A 25659-nucleotide genomic window follows, 5' to 3' on the forward strand; every position below is an offset into this window, starting at 1 on the left:
TATTCAGAGCAAACACTCCCAGATAACATGATAGAGGATTTAAAATTACAAAATGATGTGGACAACTACTGAAAATAATGAATATAAATAGACAATTCTCATTACTTCAAGACTGACTACAACGTCTTTGTTTGAACGTGCTCACTGCATTCTAATCTGGGCTGTTCTGTTGGGATCTACTGTTCTGCTGAGTTGAGATCATACAGTACTTCCATGCATAGAAGAGCTCTGCCTGAAGCCTGTAGGCATAAATATCTCAATTGGCCAGGAGGGATTCCCGTTTGGCTGACTCGCAGATGATTAGTTTCCCACGTGGGTGTTCCTGCTTCAAATCTGCTTTGCCAAATCTATTTCATTTGTGTTTGACAGTTCTTTGTCCATCTGACCCCTTCATTCACTACAACGCTGCTACAGCTTGTATGTCTGATGGTTTAGTACGCAGAAAGAAATGTACCGAGTCCTTTTTTGGAAGAAGTACTATGAGAGCAGATCAAGGTTGAGCCTTTGAGGGGAAGTGCACAGAATTCTCAAAATGGACATACATACAGGGTCAGTTTACAGCTGAAAGGGGTAGAAAGTCATTTCACATCCCATCTTAGTGTTGCACTTATAGTAATAAATGGAATATGTGTAGACCAGCAGTAAGGAAAAATGGTCACTAAAAGTAAGACAGTTTTGACTCTCTCTCTCATATATATATGTCTATATATATCTATATCTATATAGATATATATACACACATGTACATATATAAAATGACATGTCTATGCAACTTCTTATCAATGGCAGCAAAACTGAATCTATGAAAGAAAAAAACTGAGGTAATGCAGAAAAAACAAAGTCACTCGTTTTTTTTCCTTGTCATTATCACTTTTTTAAAATTCTCTTTTTAAACAGTTTTTGTTTTCTTGTATTTTCTTGTACACTTGGGGGAAGTTGGGAAATGTCGGAAAATGACAAAAACAAGAGACTTTTTCCCAATGTCTTGATGTTCATAGTTTGCTGTTACCAGGACAACAGTAGTTTCTGTCAGTCAGATGCTCCCAAGTTCCTTCAAACTGAATGTTCGGGATTCCAGCTTCACAAAATAACAAGAATAATTCCTACATCCTCTGGATTGAGCAGCCAGAGTTTGATTAATTTTTTTCATTATTATACCACAATGTTAAGCCAGAGGGATGTCTCTGCTGTGAGAGGGTAGCTTTACATCAATGTAGTGTTTAAAAACATAAGTACCTTTTTTAGTAATGCTGTGCAGTGACAGTTCTATCATTCTGTGCAGGTCAACACTAAAGGAAAATGTAAACTAGAGGAAACCGTATACTTGGTGTTGAATGTTAAGTATGTATATATAGGTCTGATTAGGTCTTATAGGGCAGTGGATATACTGTAAGTTCAGCGAGTCTTAGGAAAAAGGTTTGTAGTGTTCAGGATCACATAGGAACAGCAGTCTCTCTCCTTCCAGTTCCCATAGTGTTTCTAAGAACCATCCTAAATTGTGCCACGTAGATCAAAGTAGTAGGCTCCAGCTTTCTATGTGGGAAACACTCCTGGTAGTATTTTTTTCCATTGTTTCCATGTCAGCAACAAACAGAAGAGTACAGAAACAGAGTTTGAGTTGATGATGCGGCAATGGCCTCTCTTGCCACAAAACAAAAAAAAAAAACAAAACAAAAAACAAAACAAAAAAACACATGAGTTGTCACTATAGTCTGCCTGCAGAAAACTGGAGGGGAGCTCCTGTCAAACAAGGAGCTTGAAAAAGTGTTTTGGAGCGATGTTAAATTCCTTGGGTTTGATTTGTGGTTTTAGTAAGGAGCAAACCTACTGTATCCTGCCCGGTATAAACTGGCCTGAAAGAGACAGAAGGATCAACAGTCATATAGTGGAAAAAATGAAGTTATAGCTACATATTGCTGTTGTGAAAAATCTGGGAAAAATCTAGAGTTTTTATATAAAATATAGTCTACACATGGTAACACTACAAATCCACAAACTATACATTTATTGACACAATTGTGACCCAGTTCCAGTGCAATGTCTTGCAGAGAACACACAAGCTAAAGCCCCACAGTGGACCCAAGGAAGTGTTTAACATAGGCAGTCCCTTTGCGTAACCCCCTACTGTGTAATGTACAACTGCCCTCTTAAAAGTACAATGAATTTATTTTCTCGTTGTTTTGCAGAGATTGTGTCAGTTTCTCACCATGGCTCCCACTCCATAAGCAGCAGCAGCTGGAGCTAAAGCGTGGTATGGATCTGTAGTGTACACCCGGCCATAACTAGCAACACAAACAGAAAACACAGTAAAAACTCATTTGAGTTAAAAAAAAAAAAAAAGGACAAAATGATTAAAAGCTACCTTACTGATTTTGTGACCAGTATTCGAGCTTTTATGCAAAGCTTTATGAGTGGGTCCCCCTTTTTTTTTTTCACGTGCACGCATGAGGACACAGGTTTTTGCGCTATTCTACTCATCTACAGGTAGAGGTAATAAGTTAAGAAATGCACCAATCTGACCAGCAAAGGCAGGAAAGAAGAAGACTGCTGGCAAGTAAACAAAATCAGGTTTGCAAATATTTTATGGGGAAGGAAATGCATTCAACATTTTTTTTAGACTTCAACAATACACACAGATTGTGTCCACACTAAGCTGGTTACATGTGTAAACATATTTTTCTCTCCATTTCAGCCCTATATCCAGACTAAATCAGTGTTTTTCTCACCTAAAAGTGAGCGTTTTCTAAACGGCTTCCAGACTGTGTTAATCTTAAAACAGTGGCTTGGTGTTTCAGTGAGCGTTTCAGAAAGCTGCATATTGAGGGTCGGGGCCTGCGTGGTATTAAAGTTAAGAAGGACTTTCTGTTGCCATCATAAAATAATGATTTAGTTTTGTTGTAAGCCACAAAAAGGGAGAGAAGAAGAACAGCTCTAGCTGTTTATCTGTTGTTCAGATGTTTGACTTTGGGTAGAGGTCTTTAGAAAAACAACCTGGAGACACTAGGTGGACGAAAGTCATTCTCGTCATGCGTTTTGGTGAATAACACTTGTAATAAATAGAAACTTTATCTTTTACAGAAAACTCAAGAGGGCACCTTCAAGCCAAGTTTGCACTTTGTTGTCCTTTAGTAAGTTCATTTCTTTGTGGTTTATTATATATAACTGTTTCTCCTGATCCTACGTAGATATTTAAAGAAGATACCATACTTATTTAATTCATTATAAGAGTTAAAATGATTCCATGACGAATGCAAAAATAATTTTATTATATTAAAATGGCTCCCTGATCATGTTGCCATTAAGGTAACTTTTGCACAGTATCTAATCTTCTCTTATACAAGATTACCTTTTCATGCTTGAAGTCTTGCTGGCTTTTACTGTCAATTTATCCATTTGTATCTATCCATTAATACTATGTTATTGAGTATAAATGTCCTGATATGTCTCCAAATTCTATTACCAGTATTCTCACTCTGTTATCAAAGAATCATGGTAAACTGTAATGTAAAAACCACCAGCCTTGGATTCCTCTGTAGCCTATCCTCAGCCAATCACTTCTACTAGAGAAAACCCAGAACTGAGTCCTCTACCTCAAATCTGTACTGAAACTGATTCTTGACAATACAGACGAGCTATACAGTCTGAAACCTAAGCAGATCTGTTGTATAGCGAGGTGTGTGTGTGTGCGTGCGTCTGTATGTATGTACCTGTCACTGTAGGCAGCAGCTGCTGCAGTTGCTCCAGTTACGGCAGCTGGCTGGGCGTAGCGATAGGCGGCGGCGGCGGCAGCAGCAGGGTAGCCTCCCTACAGACACACACACACACAACAGAACTTAGTCACATGTCTCTGAGGAACAAGACACCTGGACTAAGGTGTGTAAATGAGAGGGGAGGGGGCATAATATAGAGATGCAAAATACTGACATTTAATGCTGAGAAATACTTGTCATATTTGTAAATATTTGTGACTACCTTCAAAAATGTGTATATAACCAGCCTTTCTAGGTAATTTTTAAATAAATTCTGTAGATATTACACCATGAATACTGTATATTTTTTCTTTATATAATAATTTATGCATGATCAAAGGTATTTTGAAAATAGCATGAATAATTATGGATAGACTTTTGAAATACTTTCCCTTGTATTCAGAAAATAATTTACAATTTAAATTTGTCAGTTAGAATAAAGATAATAAAGTATGTTTCAGTATATTGCATTTCTCTGTGGGGAAAGAAGGAGGTGGAGTGGTGTTGAATATGGGGCAAGAAGTGCTTCATCAGTGAGACAGAAAAAGGAAATTGGACTGTGGAGTTTGAGTTAGATTGTATTATTATCACTACAGGAAGAAAGGAAGCAAAAACAGTGGACGACAAAATGTTCGCACAGTTTACGTCATATAGAAACCTCATTGTCTTGTCAATACAAAAGATTCAAGTAATGAACAGATAAGTCAAGAGAGCACCTACAGTTTGACAACACTAAGGGATGCTAGAGTCTGACATATTTATGGCAAAAACAACATTTGATATTATTTGTGTTCAGGAGAAAGAAAACAGAGGAAGATGGGAAAAAGTCACACACAAACACATCCACACAAGCCTATACTGACACTAAAAATCATCTCCTCGAACTGAGACTGCATGCATGACCCAAATGACAATTAAAACCTACTGGAAAAAAAAAAGAAAAAGAAAAAAAAGACATGACTGCATTTGGACCTGATCAGAACAGAGGCAAAGCAAAGCACAACAGAAACAACCCAGCATTCTCCGAGACGCCTGCAGGACATGGAGCAGAGGCGGAAGGATGGGGAAAAAAACGGGCTTATTAGAAGGGAGACAGAGCAAGGCTTTCTGGGTGAGTGGAGGGAAAAGAGGACATGGAACAGTAATACAGTATGTCTGCATGCAGCAGCTGATCAGCACATGCTTCAGTCATCATCCTGGTAGGGGTCAGGGTGGTTAATTCAGTAAGAGACCATGTTCTCTGTTTCAACTTGCAGGATTTTAGAGCATCTCACACCCCAGGCTAACACAGACTGGACCTTTGCTGCGAAATGGTAGCCTCCAATTTTAAAGGAATGCAAGAAACCTTTAGTTTATTATTATTTATTTTTTTTTATTTGTGAAATGTAGGTGTATTGTGATTTTAGCCAAAATAAGGACGGGTGTCATATTTCTCCAAAACAAACAGACAAAAGAGACCAGGCTCTCTTTTGAAAAAACTGGAAGGAAAAATATACACTAGGTACAATTTAGTAGTTTAGTAAACAAACAAACAAAGCTCTTCCCCCAAAATAAAAAAAAAATGCACATTTCAGTGAGTTAGTAGAAAAATAAAGCAAAATTCAAAGTAGTGGAAATTTATTTATAACAACTAAAAGACAACATGTTCCAGATCAGATCAGAAGATGATTCATAAGATCAGAGGAAGTAGTACAATAAAACAATGCACACTGTGGGTTTGGTGTTGAGTTGACCCTACCTGAGGCAATCTGGGACTAAGGACTGAGTCCTGAAACACTAGTCTATAGAGAGAACAGAAACAACCGTTGTCAACCTGGATACACACACACACATACACACACACACGCACGCACACGTACACACTCTTGTACATATGTTCTCCCACTCATACACTGATGCATGCTGCCGCATCCGCCCACAGAGCAGCCTTTGTAGTGGTGTTTGAGACCCTCGATCCTATCATTAAGATTTCACAGCTCTCCTGTTTTCATTTTTAAATCAATACACTCTATTTTGACCCAAGTTGTGTTCAAATGGCATAATAAAGGATATTTTTTGTCACAACAAAAAATACCGAAACAATAAAGGATCATAAAGGATCTTGTCTTAATTTGTGGCGTGTTGTGCTTGTATACAGTTTTTCTTTGTGGGCTCATTCAACTTTATGTAGGCAGCTCTGTGCAGGGCATGACTAGACGCACATGCAGAATCACCCCCAGAGGAAAAAGAGCAGGAGAAAGGTGTGAGGGGAGGGACAAAGAGTTTGTCTCGGTGCAAGGTGAGTTTACTTACGTATAGGTCTGCAGCTCCGTAAAACCCATCTTGATACACCACACTGAGGGAAGAAAATGATAGGAGAGACAGAGAGGGGAAGCAAGGTAAGAGGGAAAAGGGGGATGGTGTAGTGTGTTTGTGTGTGTGTGTGTGTGTGTGTGTGTGTGTGTGTGTGGGGGGGTGCACGGTCCCAGAAACCAGAGTGGATAGAGGTCACAACACAGCAAGGGGAACAGAGAGAACGAGAGAGAGAGAGAGAGAGAGAGAGGGAGAGAGAGAAAAGTAGTTATTTCACACCCATGCAGCATGCAGAGGAAATACAACTTCCATCATTAAGCTCCACAACTGCAACCAAAAACATTAAACAATAAGGTCACGTGGCTAATAGATAAAGTTCACTGTACTGAAATGAGACCATAAACTGGTATTGTTCCCCAGCTACAGGAAAATCAAGGCAGCAAAGGCCAGTTTGAATGGATCATTTTATGAGGACATAATGTCTGAGACGTGTAGTTTTCAGTGGAGCAGATATGGAGGGGGTATTTCCTGCATCCCCAAATTTCACCTTGTTTAGCTTGATTTGATTGTCATCACAGTAAGCAACCACAAGGCCATTAACCAATCAATTTTGCTTTGATCTGAATATCACAGCAGTCATAACCCCATTAGCCAATCATCATAGCACAGCAACAACATGCACAGACCACGTACTGAAGGGACAAAAAACTACATCACAGTAAATGTGAATAATTTGTAGCAAATCTGTGAGCAGGATGACTGTTTCTGCATAATGAATGAATGTGATTTGTGTGTGTTTATGCAAATCTGCTGATGGTGGTATCTATCTGTTTATTCAAATGAACCTTCAATGGTGCAATCCCATCAGTGTGTTATACTCCACTGAATAGCTTGTGAACTGACTGCCAATGTGCCAGCTGGACTGCTGGAGAGAGTGAAGTGTGAATAATGTTTGAACATGAGAAGTGTATTAGCACAGCTGTATTAAACAGGACCTGGTCAAATAGATTCTGAAAATGGCATTCATGAGGTGTTTCTGAAAAGATTTAACAGGCACTAAACAAAACAACTGACACTACCCGTTTTATTTCTGTTTTCTATACACACAAATATCTGGGCTACAAAGTATGTGAAGTCAACAGCTCTTGTTTCAAAGCAGTCTATATTTCTTACCCTGGGTAGGCAGGGATGGCAGGCTGAGGCACAGCAGCCCGCACAGCACTGTAGACAGGCCGGCCACGACCCCTAAGATGGGCACCACGAAATGCTGCTGCTGCTGTCGTGGCTGCTGCTGCTGCTGAAGGGTAGGGAAACCCTGGGACTGGAGGAGGAAGAGGAGAAGGAGGACCAAAAGGGTAAAGAAGGAGGTGTAGAATAGGAGAGATAGGTTTAGTGACAGCAAAATGCAATTTGAGTGCAAAAATGTGGGGAGGCCCAGGATAAATTAAGGAGCAAAGAGAGAAAGGAATAATCCAACTATAGCCTTAAGAGCTTGATATAACTAAAAGTGTCAGTGAGGAGAAATGCTAGACAAGCAGTGCATTAATGGGGATTGAAGATTGGAATGTGACTAAAACTTAAAATAGGCTGTGGAGAGAGTTTTTAGTGTGGGTGAAGGAGATGGAGGCTAGCCTTACCTGCGTAGAGCTCTGGTCCGTACACGGCCCCCACCATGGGGCTCAATTTCCACCCCGCTGACAGTCACACAGAGAGAAAGGAGGGGGCAAAGATTGAATAGGGGCAGTTTACAAAGAACGTGGGCTCTTATATGCCTGCTTGAACATGTTTTATATACAGATATATTTTATATACATATTTCTCTACACCATTAGTCATTCTGTTATTCACCTTTATTGGTGGCATTCATGGTTCACTAGGTACTTTAAGACCAGTTCTATTGTCTTATACTGGATATCAGGACACAAAAGGAGAAATAAGTGAAATGTCAAGCACCGCTGAGTAGTGTTTTTTTAAAAATGATTGTAATGCCTGCTTCTGTTGAGGCTGTTTCACTGACCTTATTTTCATAAGACAGATTCCCTGTGAAACTCAAAACCAAACGGGAGGATGTAATGGAAGAGCACATGAAACAAACAGAAAATGCTGCTCCACTCTTGCCTTCAATCAACTGAACCTGCTACACTGGCACCACGAGGTGAGGCATCCTGGAAGCAGCATAGACACTGGATTCAGGGCCTGGTTTTCAGCTGATTCTCAAAGCAACCCTGGCTCCTATTCATATATATTTTCCCTTTTATTTAATCAAGCTAACTTTGTTACATGATCCTTTAGAGAAAGATTATTTTTGTCAGAACACTTCTGTCTGTGTCATTCCTTCTTTTTCTTCCTGCATGCTGTCGAGTTGATCTGGAGAAAGTGAGCTTAATTTTAAAGTCAGCTAACATCATTGCTGGTAAGTGAAAAATTACAAAACTAAAATAGCCTGCATGAATTTGGTTCGCGGATGGCCTTACAGAATGTGGTGTGGAACAGAGCCCACAGGGAGGGAACACTGTGGCTATGTTTTGCAATTTACCCCTGCTAACATCTGCCTCCCCGTGTACCTATGTTGTGTGGATTATTAGGGTGCGCCACAGTTCATTGTTAGTGTGTGTCAGTTTTGTTCGTTACCATAAGGCAGTGTGCTGAGAGCCTCTCCGTTGGGGTAAGGGCTGACCATTTTCTTGTTAGTCATCACCCTGGCAGTGGCGTTATTCACCTGGGGATGGAGGAGCAGACAGTCAAAGAAACAGACAATAATTCGGCAGAGGAAACTAAAGCAGCACACAGACTAAAACAAAGATTACTAGATCACAAGGCCAAGGCTGATATTGGTTTATGTTTTATTTTTTACAGTAGAATTAAATTCAAAATGCCTGCTGTAATGTGCTGCTATTATGCTTGCCTCCATTTTTTGTACATCTTTATATTTAATTTGAGGAGAACGCTGATGTAATCTGATGTTATGGCCCATTTACTTGAATCAACATCTAGTTTACATTTCCTCCAATCATTCTGCCGTATGTAATTAGTCTGTAACATAACCTCATTTTTATTGTTAAGCTGCACACTTGACAAGGCTGGCAAGTGTGCAACTTGTCAAGGCTGGCTTAAAGCTAGCTGCTGACCCGCCAACAACATGGATGTGACAAAGCACCAACATGATCTTGATTTTTTCTGGTAAAGAATTCGGTTTCTCTCTGTTGATGTTGTGTTTAAAATACTGCACGTGCTTATACAATAAATCTATATCTGCAGAATAAAAAAAGATCAAACATAACCAATATGAAATGCAAAAGTCACTGGTGTTGTATTTAACCTATGTGATCAGTTTGGAAGAATTTTACTCTTGACAAGTCCACTAACTCTTGCAAAAATGTGTGCATTTATGTTGGCGTGCATGTCCATGTTTGTGTGTAAAAGTGGGTGGGGACTGTTAAGGGGATTTTTAGTCATCATGCAATTAGAAGTGAGTTGCCCAGGAGAGATTTGGCGATTCACTGTGGATAGATATGAGGGCTGCCATGGGCGACACTGGTTATGTTGCTGCTGTGACTACAAATGAAGGGGGGTGGGGGCACAGCAATGGAAACTGAGCTGTACTTTTTTTTTTTTGGCATGCACAGGTCAAAGTATTGTTGATTTCTTTTGAGGTGTGTGTGCATGTTCTGTGCATGCTGTCTGACATTTCAGACTAATGCTTAGGCCTTTCAATCCAAGATGGCTGCTAATCTTCTCTCTGAGCTTCAAAGGCTCATACGCCGGTCCCTTGATCTATCCTCATCTTCCTTTGATGGGCTTTAAGAGAAGGCGAATGTAGCTCTCCGTAATAACCCATACTGTCCAAGTGTGCTGTTGAAGCTCCACATCTGACTGTGTGACAAGCTTAAGATTAATGACCTTTTGGCTAGATGAGGGGAGAGTGTGCATACGTGTGTGCGATAAAGGAGGGAGAGAAAGACTGAGGAATGAGAGTGCTTGTGTGTACATTCCCGCAGCACTCCCATTTAAAAGACCATTAAGTCCTAGACTGACCATTCGCATTGCCTCTCTCAGTGAGTCATGTTCTTTATCTGCCGAGCTTCATTCAGATGGAAATGAAGTTTAACTCATTTTTCTCTCATGGCAAATGATGAAAAGGCAAGGTCAGAGGCAAACAATTCAAATAGCCTAGCTTAGGTGTCTTAGTGGAGACATTTTGAAATGTAAATCAAGTTAATGAATCAAATTAATGTCCACATTTTTTTGTATCACAGTGAAAATTTGTCCAGACTTGTGAGAAGTTTAATGTTGAATAGTAACACTTAATGATAATGAAGAGTTTAGCCTTTATCAATAGTGGGCAATCAGCTGTGTTTTACAGTATATGCACGTCTTTGTGTAATGCACAATTAATGAAATTGGGTAAACGGTTGACAGGAACACATGCAAATCAACAGAGACCAAAACGGAAGGCAAATCTCAAAGTGTCAATGATTAATAAAACATTCAGTCTTTCTCCTCCCACTTTTGCCCTCCCAGTCCAGCCTGAACAATAAACCTGGGCAAAATGAAGTCACATTTCCATATGAAACCAAACTTGTGGGGTTTACATACCTAAAAAGAAATATTTAAAATAAATACAAGGGAGAGGGAGAGAAAGGGGGGGGTGCAAAAACATTTGTTTGACAAAATTAATAATCATTTAACACAGAAATTACACGCAGCCAAATATGGGCGCATCACATGACCAAGACCCAAAAAAAAGTAAAAATTCAGCCAATCAGCAAGCGTTGGATGCAGCATAGAGACCAATCAAAACAATCGCAGCACTCCCACATCGAACACATACGAGACAAAGATGGGACAGGTAAGTTAAGAGGAAGGGATGCAGGTGAGAAGTAAAGAGACAGAGCCAGTCCATATACAAAAACAGGAGAACGTAAAGATGGAGTGAAGAGAAAGAGAAAAAAAGGGAGAAAGTTTACATGAGCAACACAAAAAACTAATAACAATTACTGTTTAAAACATTTATACCAAGGTGCATCATTCAAATAAAGCAATTAGATTTGGTGACCATTCTCCTAGAAATCTCATTATATGTGGTGGGTTGAGAAACAGAGCACCAAAGGATGGAGGGAACAGAGAGAGACAGAGAAAGAGAGAGAGAGAGAGAGAGAGAGAGAGAGAGAGAGAGAGAGAGAGAGAGAGCAATCCTCATTCCCAAAAAAGGAAAGAAATAAAATAAACATGAGACACTATGCAAGGCATTAGAACTGTGTCACAAACTAAGACCAGTACACTAAGACTACAACTACTACTAAAACTACTAATACACAGACAATCCACTACAAGAAAACCAAACCAAAAGAGAAAAACAAAATGGCAGCATAATAGAGACCCAAAAACACAGCGAGGTAAACCCCATAACGGTTTAGAGATGCATATGGTGACAACACTGGGCCTGTGTCCAAAATCACTCCCTGACTCACTCATTCCCTACTCCCTATATAACAGACACTAAATAATTTACTCAGTAGTGAGCAGCAAATTGGGATTTCAGACACTTACTTATTATTATTTTGCATTATCACTGTCAGCTGTTGAGCTGTGCAACAGTAATTTTTACCATTTATACAATGTGGCGCATTGCATTGGGGATTGTTAGCAGAAAGAACTATATATGTCATGGGCACTACTTTTTTCAATTCATTGTAGAAATTTTGAAATTTTCACTCAGAATTTGGACATTCAAATAAAATGGCAGTGGGTAATTGTAAGGCACTATATAGTAAATGGGTAGTGATTTGGGACACAGCCTGGCTGACTTGATAAGTGATCAGCCAGTTGCACCAGCAGTTCGTAAGTTCAAACTTAGCCTAGTTCAAACCTAAGTGTCTAAGTGGAGTTTTACACATCACTGAATTAAAACAAACTATTTCTTACCTAGAGTTTGGTTGTTACTAAATATTTAAACCCACTAACGGGGTGTAAAGAATAACTGATGTTTTAGCTAACTGAACCAACTGACAAAGCTAACTTAGTAAATGAGTAAATTATGTTTGGTTACCATAATTGGATATTTCCCCACTGAATGGGAAAATATCATTCCCCACTAAACTTTATGAACACTACTAACACTGAAAAACACATTTGTATGTACACAGGCATATATGAAACAATGTCACTTTTGGAAGTTATGTTGGCTTGTGATGCTACAGTGACTTCCTGTTTACATAGGTGATTGCTCTTGATTGTACAGCACTATATGTGATTCAAAAACAACCAATTTACACATTCCCAAAGTTTTTACAAGCTAAGATATTTCTTAAGAGTGCAAACGAATTTAGTAAATGACTTGTTTGAAACTAGCTAGTAGTTACTAAGAACTTAGGAAGAACATTACATTCTAACTTAGTCATGAATTTATGAATAGCTGGTGCAACCCAATCCAGATCTTCAACAGCATGGTTTCTAAACATGTTTTTATTTTTACATGAATTAACAAAAGATCCCCAATGAACAGTTCCAGTTTATTTTTAATGGCAAGACACAGTGTGCTAGTCTATGTATGGACATTTGGAGGGTCTCTGTCTTGACAGGCAGGAGTGTTAGGGCATTTTTCAAATGCACATCATGTCCAATTGGCTAACATTTGACAAAGTACACTATGCTAAAAGAAGGCAGGCCAGTGAAATAAAGAAATTCAAAACCAGAGCAGCGTTATTTGCCCTGCAGCTCGGGGTCTGCATTCACTCAAAGCAATCGTAGGCAGCAACAGGGAGCAAAGCTTCATATCATTTCTGCTGCTTTCAATTAATTAGGAAGAAGAAAACTATATACATTGAGTCTAATGGAGAATTAATCATACGGACTGTAGATAGGCGTGTGATTGCACAGAGGAGGGTGATTACATTCGGTCATTCCCAGTGAGGTGTTAATGATATGGTGGGGGACGGACATGTGGAGAAAATATTCCTGCTAAAAGATGAAAATGTGTTGAAAGATACTGTATCCATCTGTCTGTGTGCCTGTGGTACTGTGTTGTGCACTGTAAAATTACGTAATACCAATAGCTTTCTAGGGCATTACACTGCGTGGGCCTACGATTATTACATTTGGTAAATAGAAATGCAAAGAATAATCTAACTTCACAGTATATTGTACATAATACTGTATCAAAGGCCCATTTCAGGAGTGGGGTGGGAAGGGGATCAGTTCAGTGATAGATGTTTGTACACAACTTACCGTTGCCGTAGAAACAGCGAGTGGTTACCGTGGAGACTGACAACAACACACAGAAGTCGTCAGGGAAACAGAAAAAATATAATAAATAAAGGAACAAATAATCCTAGTAACAAAAGAAACCTAAATGCCCCCCCTTATTGCCCCATGTGAAATAAAAACCTGATAGCAGCAGTGTTACAGCTCAGAACAGAATATAAGAGAAAGAAGAAAGAGGAGGAAAGGGGAGAGAGGATGCTAGCTCTCAATGCTTAACAGAGCTCTGAGCATCATTAAAACAATCAGACCAGTGACAGGAAGGTATTTGGTGCTCTAGAGAACAAAAGACATGGTACAGGAGAATGGAGATATGGGGCAACCTTGCCTTAACCCCTAAAAATTAGCCTATTGAATGTACAGTACAGTGAGGGACTTAAATGCAGCAAATTTAAACACCTCCAAGGAAAAGTCAGAAGAGCAGATAAAAATGCACACCACCCTCCACCATAGGAGCAGAATAGCAAAGGTTGCTTTAATGCTGTCTGGGTCTATTCCAGTAAAAGGAGAGAGGTATTTTGGCTAGATTTTGCAAGAAATTACTCATTCTTGCGTGGTACAGTTAGGCCACAAGAGAAGTGTGTGTGTGGTAATGGTTATGGGTAGAGTGGCTATAATTTCCAGTTTTTACCAGTCACCACAAAACATACTGAAGGACAGTCAAACAATAAACATAAGACAGGAAACTGAATACAGATGGAAATATGTGGAAACACAATAAGGCAGACAGAGATGGTGGCAATAAAAGAATATTAAAGTTAGAAAAAAAAAAAGCTATGGATAATTTTCAAATTAAATACTAAATGACGTAAAGACAAACTTGACTGGCAACGAGAGAAGGAAGGGATAAGGAAGAGAAGAATGGAGCCAACACACAAAGAAAGAGGGTTAGAAAGGGCAAAGTACAAACTCTCTTTCCCCTTTTCTTTCAGTCTTATCTACATTTTCACTCATGTACAATGCAAACGCATACTCGCACATTTTATTAATTAATTTTTTCTGGGGCAAAGCATGCAGTAACAGAAAGCTCTGATAATAAAACAAAACAGGAGTGGTAAAATCCAAAGCAGTAGGGAGGCTGTAGGGGTTCATCTATGAAACCTGGACACAGTGGGGAGGCTGTAGGGGTTCATCTATGAAACCTGGACACAAGGAGCTGGTAATCCTTCGCTTCAGGCCATCGCCAATTCAACAACTCAAAATTAAGTTCTTCTTAATTCAGACTTTCACAATAACAATGCATAAAAATCACAATAAAGCATAAAATCTTCCAAAAATTTCATAATGTTGTGAAAATTATTGGTACAAGGCCCAGGCCAAAATGAGTTGAAGGCCAGCTGTGTCCCATTGAGGAGTTTGTGGCAGCAGCATTGGTTGGTGAGTGTGCATGGTCAGGCATGCAGAACCACAGGCACAACTTCTACTCATCCTTTTTACCACATCCATGCAGTGATGATGACAATCATAACACAATAAGCCCCCCACCCACCCCCTGCATGCAGAGCTGCACCACTTTTGACACACAAACAGATAACTCAGCTATTCTGCACTATTGTGTTGAAATGTCTGACTAAAACTCTGCGCTGCGGAGGAGCTGTGACTTCCCATAACACTCCATCCACACAGATCAACCATAAACACACAACCTTGGAGCAGTAGTTAGTGAATGGGAGTCTTAAGGTTTCTGCATGACCTCTGTGTGAGTGCCATCTCCTCTGCAGTCATGTGAGCACTGTCTGCAACTACTGACTGCTCTCTTCCTTACAGGAGTTGCCATTGCCCTTCCTCACTGTAGTTTACAATGTGGACAAATCTACAGCAAGCACACCAGAGAGCAGCACAGAAGACTGATGGAAAACTAAGGAAACCTGCAGATTCTTTTGCACAATGCTGATTGTATATAAAACCTGCATTCACTACAGTCTCTTTATTTTGAAATGTAGAGAACTTAATCTTGAAAGCCTGGCATTCCTCAGAGAGGAAACAGTTAAAATAAATTTACTAAAATAATTTAGCCAGCATACACCTTGCTGTTTTACATATGTCCTTTTGGACCTTTCACCTATTGAGAAACAAATAAATATTGAGAAGAAATATTGTTCTGTATGACCAGCATAAACTTCATGATTTTTGATCAAGGTTTGCAGCTGCGCAAATGAGACCATGCAGGGACCTTAATACACTTCCTGTACAGTCAATAATTATGCCATTGAATGGTTTGAAGAGAATTTTCTATCTGTAGCTTTGTAGGGTGTCCTACAGTCAAAGTAACACAAGTCAATGACAGCAGACATATGTTATGAGTGAAGACTGCTTAACCCATTTATGTTAGAGCATACACACAGTCACAGGGACAGCCATGGGCGGGTGGAGATGCTTTGAGGTGTGTATGTTTGTGAGTAAGATACACAATGTCACACCTATATATAGGCCTATAGGACTCTATATATAGAATTAATGGTGATGAGATGAGATCACAGAAAAGCAGGTATAGACAAAGTGAACTGTAGTTGGGCCACTTACATGGATACATTGGAAGCGCACAGGAAACTGACTTCTTCAAAGCGCAGAGTTTTATTCCAGACAAAGAAAAGTACAGTATAACTTTAAGCACAATAATTCTCTTTCTATTTCATATAGGCTACATACATGGGCAGCTAAGCTATTCTATGAGAATAACTACTAACTAACTCCCATTGGCATGCACCAAGAATAAGAAATGTCAGTACTTAAGGACAGCAAACTTTTAAAAAAAGATTCAGTCAAAAATTATTCTAAGGATTCAGCTATTCAGTCTCTTTTCAGTGACGCACTCAGGTGCAACTGATTTCATGCTAACTGAACAAGTCCCATCACCAAAACTAACAAAATAGCCGTACAGAATAAACATGCAAGAAAAAACATCCAGCTTTCTGCAAGAAAAAACATCCAGCTGGGCTACATATTTCCATATTAAAATACCAACCATGCACACTTAAGCTACATCAACTAATTCCATGCCATTTGATAGCAGTGAACCACAGAATCACACACAATAAAGTTAAAATATTTATGTATAATAATGGTATACAGTAGGCCTATATTTCAGAGTTTCTGAATGATAATACAAATAAATGATTACTATGGTTATCTTTTGCCATCTTCATCTCTGAAAATATAGTTCAACAAACTCTGAAATCATATGACCAATTTAAGCAAGAGTTGCTCCAGCAACATCTGCAAGGAGGGAGAACTGCCAGAGAGCATTGCCCAATATAGAAATGTCCAGCCCTTTCTCCTTGGTTCAAAGAATGTATAAACACAAATCCACAGTTTGTCCTGCGCCAGCCTTTTTTCTGTTCAAGCCCATGCACCATAAACAGACAGAGAGAAACACACACTACAGAGTCTTGCTGCTGGCCCACCATGCTGCTAATATATGACCTGCTACAGCCCAACACCACTACTGGAATACAACAGAGTACATGCAAATTGACAACTGAAAACAAAGACAAACTGCTCGCTGATTAATAAAAGTGACTGATATCATGCAAAACTCGGTGAGAAACACAGAATCAGATTAAAGCAATATCAAGGACAACACAGGTTTTTGACTGATGCAGGTTACGTTGGCTCCATCAGTATCCATTCAGCTTGCTGATTGACTTAGGGTGGAGGTATGGAGTATATTGTAACAGTAGATAAAGGTATCTGTCTTTCATTCTCAACCACACTGCAGCAGAACTGAGAGTACAGAACTAAAAAGGGTCCAGCCAGCCTTATCCATCATGCAAGATCTGACTCACACACACCCACACACACACACACGACAAGGAAATCCCCACAGTAAGCCCATGCAGAAATCTTGGCTTACAGTGGTTTGGGTCAGGAGATCCAATATGGACAACTGGCTGATTGAAACCCCGATTACATTAAAGAAGAAAAACTGCTTTCAAAAACTCAGCACATGCTTGCGTTACTAATAAAAATAATATTTAATCAAATCAAAAGTAAATTACCTTAAAACACACAGACTTACAGATATAAGAAGTCAAGTGGACAGATCTTTCGTAAGAATCCAGACTTCCATAAAGTGAACATGCTTCAGTGTTGCTGTGATTCTCAGCATGCTGCTGTTGCACCAGGAGCCATAAGCTTGTCACAACCACTTAGCCAAAACACCGGGAGAGGGGAACACAGAAGGATTTCTAACCCAGGGAAGAAAATAAGAGCATCTGACGGCAATCTGCCATGCATCATCCTTTCACTGCGTTCCTCTCGTGCCCTCCGGTGCAAGCTACACACGTCATTCCAATTGTTGCAGAAAAAGTTGTAACATCAGTCTGGCTATAAGTTGCGCATCAATGGAAAAAAAAGGTGAAGAGGCAACAGCTTAACATGAAAAAAAATGCTGCAGAGGAAAAGTACCCAGCATGCCTTTTGTAGTGTTCTTGCACCCCCAATCATTCCCACCAAAAAAAAAAAAAAAAAAAAAAAAAAAAAAAGGAAGGAACAAGTCTTTTTAAATCTAAAAATGAAACACATTGCAGAGGACCAGGGTGTGGAATACCAGTGGGCTGCATCAGAGCATATCACTAAAGGGAGGATGGGAGCTAGCTAGCAGTCAGTGATCAAGCAGAATTACAATGAGAATACAGACAGAAGACAGAAGAGAAGAAAAGATAGAGAGAGAGAGAGAGAGAGGAAAGTTACCTCAATTTTACGACCTTCCACCAATGTGCCATGGAGCTTTTCCCTGGCTTTCTCTGCATCTGTGCTGTTCTCAAATGTCACAAAGCCAAAACCCTGTGGTACACAGCAGAGGTTAAAGAGGTTGGTGGTGAGTGAGGGGCACATCAGGAGAGAGGAAAGGGAGAAGAGAGAATCTGTAAATCCTTAGATCTTGAGGTGCATTCTGACATTGTTTAATAGATAACTGAGGTTTCAGAAAAATGTCCAAAACATCTCCAATGTGGCTTGACAATACCATGTCACAAAGAGTCACCGGAAAAAAATATGCATGACGGGAATAATTGTCGACAGTCAGGGAGAACTGTAGTGTTTCAAAAAAACCAAATGGTGTCTGTGCACTTACCTTTGAACCCCTCTCGTTGAAAATAATCTCTACATCCAGTATCTTCCCAAATTGCTGCAAATAAATTCGAGAAGAGAAATTAGCAAAAAAAATATAACCAAAGAACTAAATCATATACAATTTTGACTTGTCTCAGGTTTGGTTTAGATTGCAGTCTTGTGGGATGGATTTACTGCAAAGTCAGAAGCTTGTGTGAATTGCAACTACGTTGCACCAGGGGTCACTGTTATACAAAAGACAACTTCACACATTTCAGTGTGCTTCTGTCGGTCCATTTGCTTGAACTGTGCTTTGCACCCTTTTTCCCTCTCACTACATCACTCATACTAACATCCTGACACACATAGCAGCCAATTGCCCCTCTCAAGCACCAAGAAAACACCCATGAGTGTCTTTCCTTTGTGTTACTCTTTGTCTGTCTCTACACCCCACTCCTAGTGAGGCAGCCCCTCTGCCAAAGACCCAGGGTGTCTAGACTGATTTATTGATCTTATTAAAAATGAGGCCCCACAACATTCCCAGCTTCTTACCCCAAACATCTGCCTGAGATCTGGGTCCCGGAAACGGAAGGGGATGTTTGAGACATGGAGGCGTTTGGGGGTCCCTTTGGCCTCTTGGGAGTCTCCTGCAGAGCCTCCTACTCCTGTGCCTCCTGTACCGCACTGTACACCTGCCTCACCCTGGGATGTCTCATCTGTCTTTCCCTGTGTGGGAGAGAGAAAAGAAGATGAGTTGAGGAAGGTTAGAGAAGTAGAAATGGCTTATGATCATAATTTCAGCAAAGTAAGCGCTCTGCTACACCTCTTATTTTAGATGTAACCCAAATGGAAACACACAGAGTTGATGAGTACAAGATGCAGAAAACCTGTTGTGTGCAGTCTTGATATCATCATCATCATGCATTAGAAATAAACATTATAATGTCAGCTGCATCTTAAATGAAATATGATTACCGCATTTACGATAAATAACAACACTAAGACTCTATAGCAGGGGTCTCCAACATGTCGCTGGCAAGCCGCCAGTTGCTCACTCCCTGTTTTAGAGTAGCCCGCCCAAAGGTTCAGATAATACAGTATGTAAAAACTATGGATGCATAGTACAAACATTAAGCAACACAATTTCACTCAGTAAATCTGCTACAAATGCAATCAAATCAAATACACAGACCTCTCCAACACAAAATAATTATTTGTTAAACACTCAGTCAAATGAGTTGCGCTGCTGTCAAGTTTATTTACCTCAGGTATGCCATAGGCGACATGCAGTGTTAGCAACTCTTTTGGATAATGATACACTAAACATTAAAAGTCTTCATTTATATGAACAGATATAAACTAAACTTTTACAAGAAAACAGGAAACATGTTGTCATGGATTACATTTTGGAAAATTAGGTATGCCTAATTAGCTATTATAAGTTCCTGTTTGCTATGTACCATTGGATGTACTGACAGCCATCACTGGATTACTTTGATACTAAAGAAAACCAAAACGCAACAATTCCCAGGCAAGTTCTGGAGTTATAAGGAGCTTCTTAAGCACATTTATGGACATTTACTTGCAATGGGCATTGGGCATAATTGTATTTTCAGAGAGTGTAAGTGACACTGTCTGTGTGTTCAGGTTTGACTGGAGTATGACTCCAATTTTTTGACACAGAAATTGACACTGATATGATGTCTGATTTAAGTTTAAGATGTTTTTGGTAAACAATGTGAGTTTTGGATATTGATATTTGATAACTGCTTACAAAAAAAATGTACTTATTCAGCTGGTTTGGTTTGGATATTAGTTTGAGTGTTTTTATACGATATGTGAATAAATGTAATTAGTAATATAAGACATGACTAGTTCTCATCTTGTCAAAGTAGCTCTCAAAGGAAAAAAGGTTGGAGACCCCTGCTCTACAGCCATGCTAACGGCTCTTAGAAGCTGCATTTTAGGTACAGTGCTGCTTTGAGCTAAACGCTAACGTTAGAACGCTAACAGGCTCACAGTGACACTGACATAATGCTCATGTTTAGCAAGTATATTGTTTACCATGTTCACCATCTCAGTTGAATGTATTAGCATGCCGATATTGATAATTAGCACTAAGGTTGAGGACAAAGGGAGCACCAAAGTCATTAGGATTCATCCTATAGGACCATGAATGGCAGTACAAATTCTGTGCAATGCATCTAATAGATGCTGAGATATTTCAGTCTGGACCAAAGTGGTTGATGGGTTTATGACTGTTATCAATAGTCTAGCACTACATGTGAAAGTTTATTTACAAAAAATAATAAAAATCCTTTAGTCCCTTCACAAGTTCAAAACATTAAGATACTATAATGAGAAAAACAACAGTGGGGATGATTTTTTTCCCATAAAATACAGTATGTCTATAATTATCATGTAAAAGGACTCAATATCCCATACACTCTGAAAGTTACTGAACTCCGAGTAAAGGTTTTATGAACACCAAGTACTTACATTGTTGTTGTTGGTGGTGGTAGTGGTGGTGGCTCCATTAGCTCCAGCCCCTACCTCTGCTGTTCCTTGGCCCCCAGCACCAAACATGGCCCCAGGGCCAAACTCTGTCCCAGGGAGTCCGTTTTGAGGTGGGGGTGGAGGTGGGAACGCTGTAAAGGGTGGGGCCACCAAAACTTCCTGTCCTCCTGTCGAATCTTGAGAGCCCTGCGGGAGCAGGGAGGGGAGAGAGAGGAGAGAAGAGAAAGAGACAACTTAACGTATATACTCAGTAAGCCCTTTACAGTGGCTGCAGCGTCCTGATGAAGGTAGAATGAGGGGGTTAAATCCTGCCTATTAAATTTCACTCTCTCTCTCTCACACACACTACTTCACCACTAAATCACTCCATTCTCTGCATGCGATCCTCTCCCCCTCCCTCTACCTCCATATCTCTGACAGGCATGTGTTTTCAGTCAGCCAACCATGAAATATTTACAGAAAACACATCTATTATTAAGAGTCAGAAAATTCGATACACAGTTTGAGATACAAAGATGCTTATGGGGTGGATGGGCATGCATAAAGATAAATACTAACTGTGACCTGTTAACCGTGACATGTTTACAGCTACTGTTATACTGTGTGAATACCGGTTCCTGCATTTCTGACTTTGTTTCAGGGGCCATGCATAATTTAGATTAATTGTGTATCTTTATCTTGGGACTTCTTCGCCTCAAGTCCTTTTTTTTCTCTGCACTGTTAAAACTGTATCAGCAGCAGGATCATCTAAAGATTCTTTATAGCTGTGCCGCTGCTGCTGCTCCAATGCATACACCTTATCGTGTATGGGTTTGTGTGTGCGTGTGGTGACTGCAGTATTGCTTGTTTCAATCATTTCACACACTCAAGTTTTACAAAATCCCTTTACAGCAAACACACAGAGTAAAAGAAAGAAAGAGATAATGGATGGATACAGAATGGGTGCATAAGCTGAAAAGGGGAAAAAACAGGCCAGTGGGTTTGGGTTTGAGGTCAGGGCTGCTTCTTCCACACTACACCAGGCAGGATGACACACAGTATCCAACACCCTCAACCACTGGTTTGGTCTGTGCCGTGGGCTGGATCTGGGCCGGGCGGTGCCTAGAGACACTGAGTTTCCAGAAAGCCTTTTTAATTAGACAGAGTAACTAAGATGCCGCAAAGCAAACAAGCTCTCTCCCTCTTTCCTTTTCTCTTTCTCTAATCCTATAGACTGATTGCTCACTGTTCTGCAGTGACTACCTTGCTGGATGTAAACAACCAGCTGATGCTAAAAGGCCCATCTTCAAGACAGACAGCTACTGGGGTCTGGGCCCAAAAGATAGAGGAGGCATCAGGGAAAGAAGGCTGGATGGAAGCAGGATGGAAAAATCTGGGAAACTCGTCCGCTGCCACTCTCATTGTGGTAAGCCTGAATGTGTGTTAGGAAAGATGGTGTGAAAGCTGATGGTGTTTTCCATCCGTTACAGTTTTCTGTCACCTAATGATAAAAGAGGAACCATCAAAAACCGCTGCTCAAAAGAGATAATAAGCTGTTAAAATTGTCAGGTTAAGCCCGGCTAGGTTAAATCAAAGCGTAATTGTACTTGTTAGGGCCTGCAAGCTCGTAAACATGCAGTAGCCTGTACTCAGCCACTAAAGGGTGTGTCCTGTAGTCATATCCCAGCCCAGAGCTGAGTCATACACATCAAAAATGCTGGGCATAGAGAAAAAAAAGAGAGAAAGAAAAGAAAGAAAAGAGTGACAACAGAACAAGAAAATTAAAGTTTATGATTAGACAGAGAGGGAATTAGACCTAATTGTGTTTTAACAGGAGGGTCCATTTATGTTTTAAGTTTTACTGAATGAGAGAGTCAAGGAGAGTTGGTCAGTGACTGCGTTTCCCAGAGCTGAGATTAACAGGGAAGCAATATTATGAACACTGATTATCTAGTTTTTTCCAGACACTGCTTTAGGGCACTAGAGAAGCAGCGTCATGGTTTATAAAAGCAAGGCTACAACTTTCTTTACTCTGTCTTCGCCATGTTTCCAACTGAATAAAGCACTGCCAAGCGAGAGCCAACTGGATTGGATGTCATTACAAAATGCTCTCACGATAAGTCATGTGAAAAAAGAAAGATTTAAAGTGTTACAATAATTAGGCCCCTATTGTAGAGGTTAAAAGAACCATGACACAGTGCTTGAGTATTGCTATATCATTTAAGGGTTTATCATTGTCATTAACCATCTAACGAAGTCTAAAAAAAGAAGAATTAGTGGATGAATTGATGGACCAATAAACAAAGAGAAGCATGAAAGTTGTCAGTGGATTAAGATCAGAACACAATACAGTACAACCTTAAGTCCACACAGGCATTCCTGACCCGCTGACTAAGGAGCAGCACTGCCCTACATGGCAGCATCATATAGTCAAAAGGAGAGGGGGAGAAAGGAAAAAGGAAATAATGGAAAAAAGAAAAGGAGTGCTTAACAGGAGGGGGAAGGGGATAATGGGAAATAAAGACATGCTCTTTTTTGTTATGTCTGGTCTCCATACAAACTTTCCAGACTGAATTTTGACATTGTGAGATAAGTTTAAACAGGTTAGGCTTCGAATTAAATTTACACGAAAAGCAATCTGAGCAGAGCTGAAAACAGAGTTGAAAGGAAAAAAAAAAAAAAAAAAAAAAAAAAATCAACTGAGATGGATTTTTTAAAATCAACAATCTGATATTAAAACCAAAAAGGACCATCTGGAGTAGGATCTATTCATCCATACTGTTTCGCTCTCACCTCATGCATGCACACACACAAACACAGCAGTTGTGTTACCTGAGACACCATATGTTTTTCCGTACACGGAGAGGATGGGGGAGGAGAGGCCTTTTCACGGCAAACCTTTCAAGCATGCATCTGTGTCTGTCTGCTGACTTTAACCTCTAACCACCAAAGTAAAGCACACACCAGCCGCAGAAACACAAAATGAGCAGCCAAGTGCTGCTGAAACTTATCAATTGTGCAAATTCATGACAGTTTGTCTATTAAAAATATCTTTGAAGTAGCTTGACTGAGGATAGAAATACTCTTTTCTCCCTCTGCAATCCGTGTATTTTCTTTTTCCTGTGGTTTGAGAAGTAAGTATGTCTCCGTTCATGCCCCCCCTCCTCCTTTTTCCCCTTCCCTCTTCTTCTCTCCTGCCACGCTTGATGAAAGCCAGAGGGAGATTTTTTTTTTTTTTGTCTTTTAAAACCACAACACCCGCCCCTCAAGTCACTCAAAGCTTCTTCTGCACTGTAATGTCCATCAAAGCACAGGCCACAGCCCATCTCCTTATAAGGCTGCGTCTGTGCAGAAGATCCTGTCTCTCCTTCCTCACTGTGGGCCAATCGGATAACACAAAGGTTGTCCCTTAGAGGTAAATCAATAGTTGACTGGCCCAGATCCAGAGGACACATGGATGTTTATTTGGCAAGAAAAATGACCAAACAGAGAACTTTTAGTTGATGTTCTTAATGTTTTTGATGTAGTAAGAACCTAATGACTCAAAAATAGCCACCAATTCCCAGTAATTCCCATTTAAGCAACAGGCAAACACGATGCTGTCTTGTCAGTGTCAGCAGCTCTGTGGCTGTGCTGAGATCTGTGACATGCAGCTTGTCTGTTTTGGACAGTACTGATCATCATCACCATCAGTATCATTATCACATTCACAATGACAGCCCTTTCTCTAACACTCTGACTCACCGCAGGCAGGGCAATATGGCCTAAAAAAAAAAAAAAAAAAAAAAAAAAACCCTATGTACGATTCAGATATTTATTCTTTTGACAAAGTACACAGACCAAAACATATGTAGATACTGAATCATTCAAAACAACACAAATATTATTCATTAAGAACTGGTTTGCATGTGCAATAACAGAATAACAAAAGAACAGCTCAACTTAAGCCTGTACTCATTTTATTGACTTTACTAGACAGCCGCCGGTGAAGAGCAACAGGGCAGCGACCTAAACATTTTGCCAAACATTTCCTGGTTCAAGCTTCTAAAATGTGAGGATTTGATGCTTTTCTTTGTGATAAATATTAGTGACCTGAATATATTTGGGCTTTGGACAGTTGGTCTGACAAAACAAAGCAGCCAAAGAACCCATCTTGGGCTGTGAGAAATTATAGCCGGCATTTTTCACAGTTTTCTTTCCTTGAGAAAAATAATCAGCAGATTAATCAATAATGAAACTAGTCATTAGTTTTAGCCCTAGTTGTTATGGTTGATGAGAACTGAAGACAGGTAAAATTCATTTAGGCTGATTTAAGTTAAAAGTTAACTAAAACAAACTTTCAAAAGTACATCTTAATCAAAATAAAGGAAACAACAACCCTCAGCTAAAACATGTTGAAGTGTCTTCAGTGTTTCTACTAAATGAAGAAAAAGGCAAACTCGAAACACACTTAACCTCCCTCTAGTCCCCAGCTTGTCTTTGTCCATAGGCCTGTTTCACGTGTCGTAGCACTGATGTGCTCACTAGCTTCCAAATCACAATTATTAATTCTAGGATCCAGATTTTTATATCCCTATCGCTCTTATCTAATCACTGACCGACATTCAAACTTAACAGACATTTAATCCAGACTCAGTTACAGAGATTGCAACAGTAGAATGAGCTTTTCACCATAAACCACCAAGAATCAATAAAACCAACACTAAAGGATCAATGAAAATCTGTTAATAAAGCCAGCGCAGACTTTGAATGTTTTAACATGCTCGCTGCACTGCTTCTTCCAACTTTTTTATTCCATCCTCAAGAAGAA

The 25659-nt window shown here is 39.8% G+C and overlaps 1 protein-coding gene across 5 annotated transcripts in view; it reads right to left on the reverse strand.

The window, feature by feature from the left end:
* Nucleotides 1-685: 685 nt before the first annotated feature.
* The window catches only part of LOC120783877 (RNA binding protein fox-1 homolog 2-like), a 43650-nt gene continuing 18676 nt past the window's right edge, over nucleotides 686-25659 (reverse strand). For 4 of the 5 annotated variants that reach the window (XM_040117221.1, XM_040117231.1, XM_040117214.1 and 1 more), the window contains 11 exons: nucleotides 20853-21056; nucleotides 18906-19079; nucleotides 18376-18429; nucleotides 17994-18086; nucleotides 8673-8760; nucleotides 7679-7735; nucleotides 7215-7362; nucleotides 6042-6084; nucleotides 3708-3805; nucleotides 2207-2282; nucleotides 686-1853 (listed from right to left, as the gene is read on the reverse strand). In XM_040117221.1, the coding sequence (XP_039973155.1) occupies nucleotides 1809-1853; nucleotides 2207-2282; nucleotides 3708-3805; nucleotides 6042-6084; nucleotides 7215-7362; nucleotides 7679-7735; nucleotides 8673-8760; nucleotides 17994-18086; nucleotides 18376-18429; nucleotides 18906-19079; nucleotides 20853-21056 (1080 nt within the window). In that variant the 3' untranslated portion in view covers nucleotides 686-1808. Of the gene's footprint in view, nucleotides 1854-2206; nucleotides 2283-3707; nucleotides 3806-5309; nucleotides 5531-6041; nucleotides 6085-7214; nucleotides 7363-7678; nucleotides 7736-8672; nucleotides 8761-17993; nucleotides 18087-18375; nucleotides 18430-18905; nucleotides 19080-20852; nucleotides 21057-25659 lie in introns of those variants that run through there. The other variant, XM_040117250.1, reaches the window with a different exon arrangement.

The sequence above is a fragment of the Xiphias gladius genome, chromosome 3, assembly GCF_016859285.1.
Source record: "Xiphias gladius isolate SHS-SW01 ecotype Sanya breed wild chromosome 3, ASM1685928v1, whole genome shotgun sequence".
NCBI lineage: Eukaryota > Metazoa > Chordata > Actinopteri > Istiophoriformes > Xiphiidae > Xiphias > Xiphias gladius.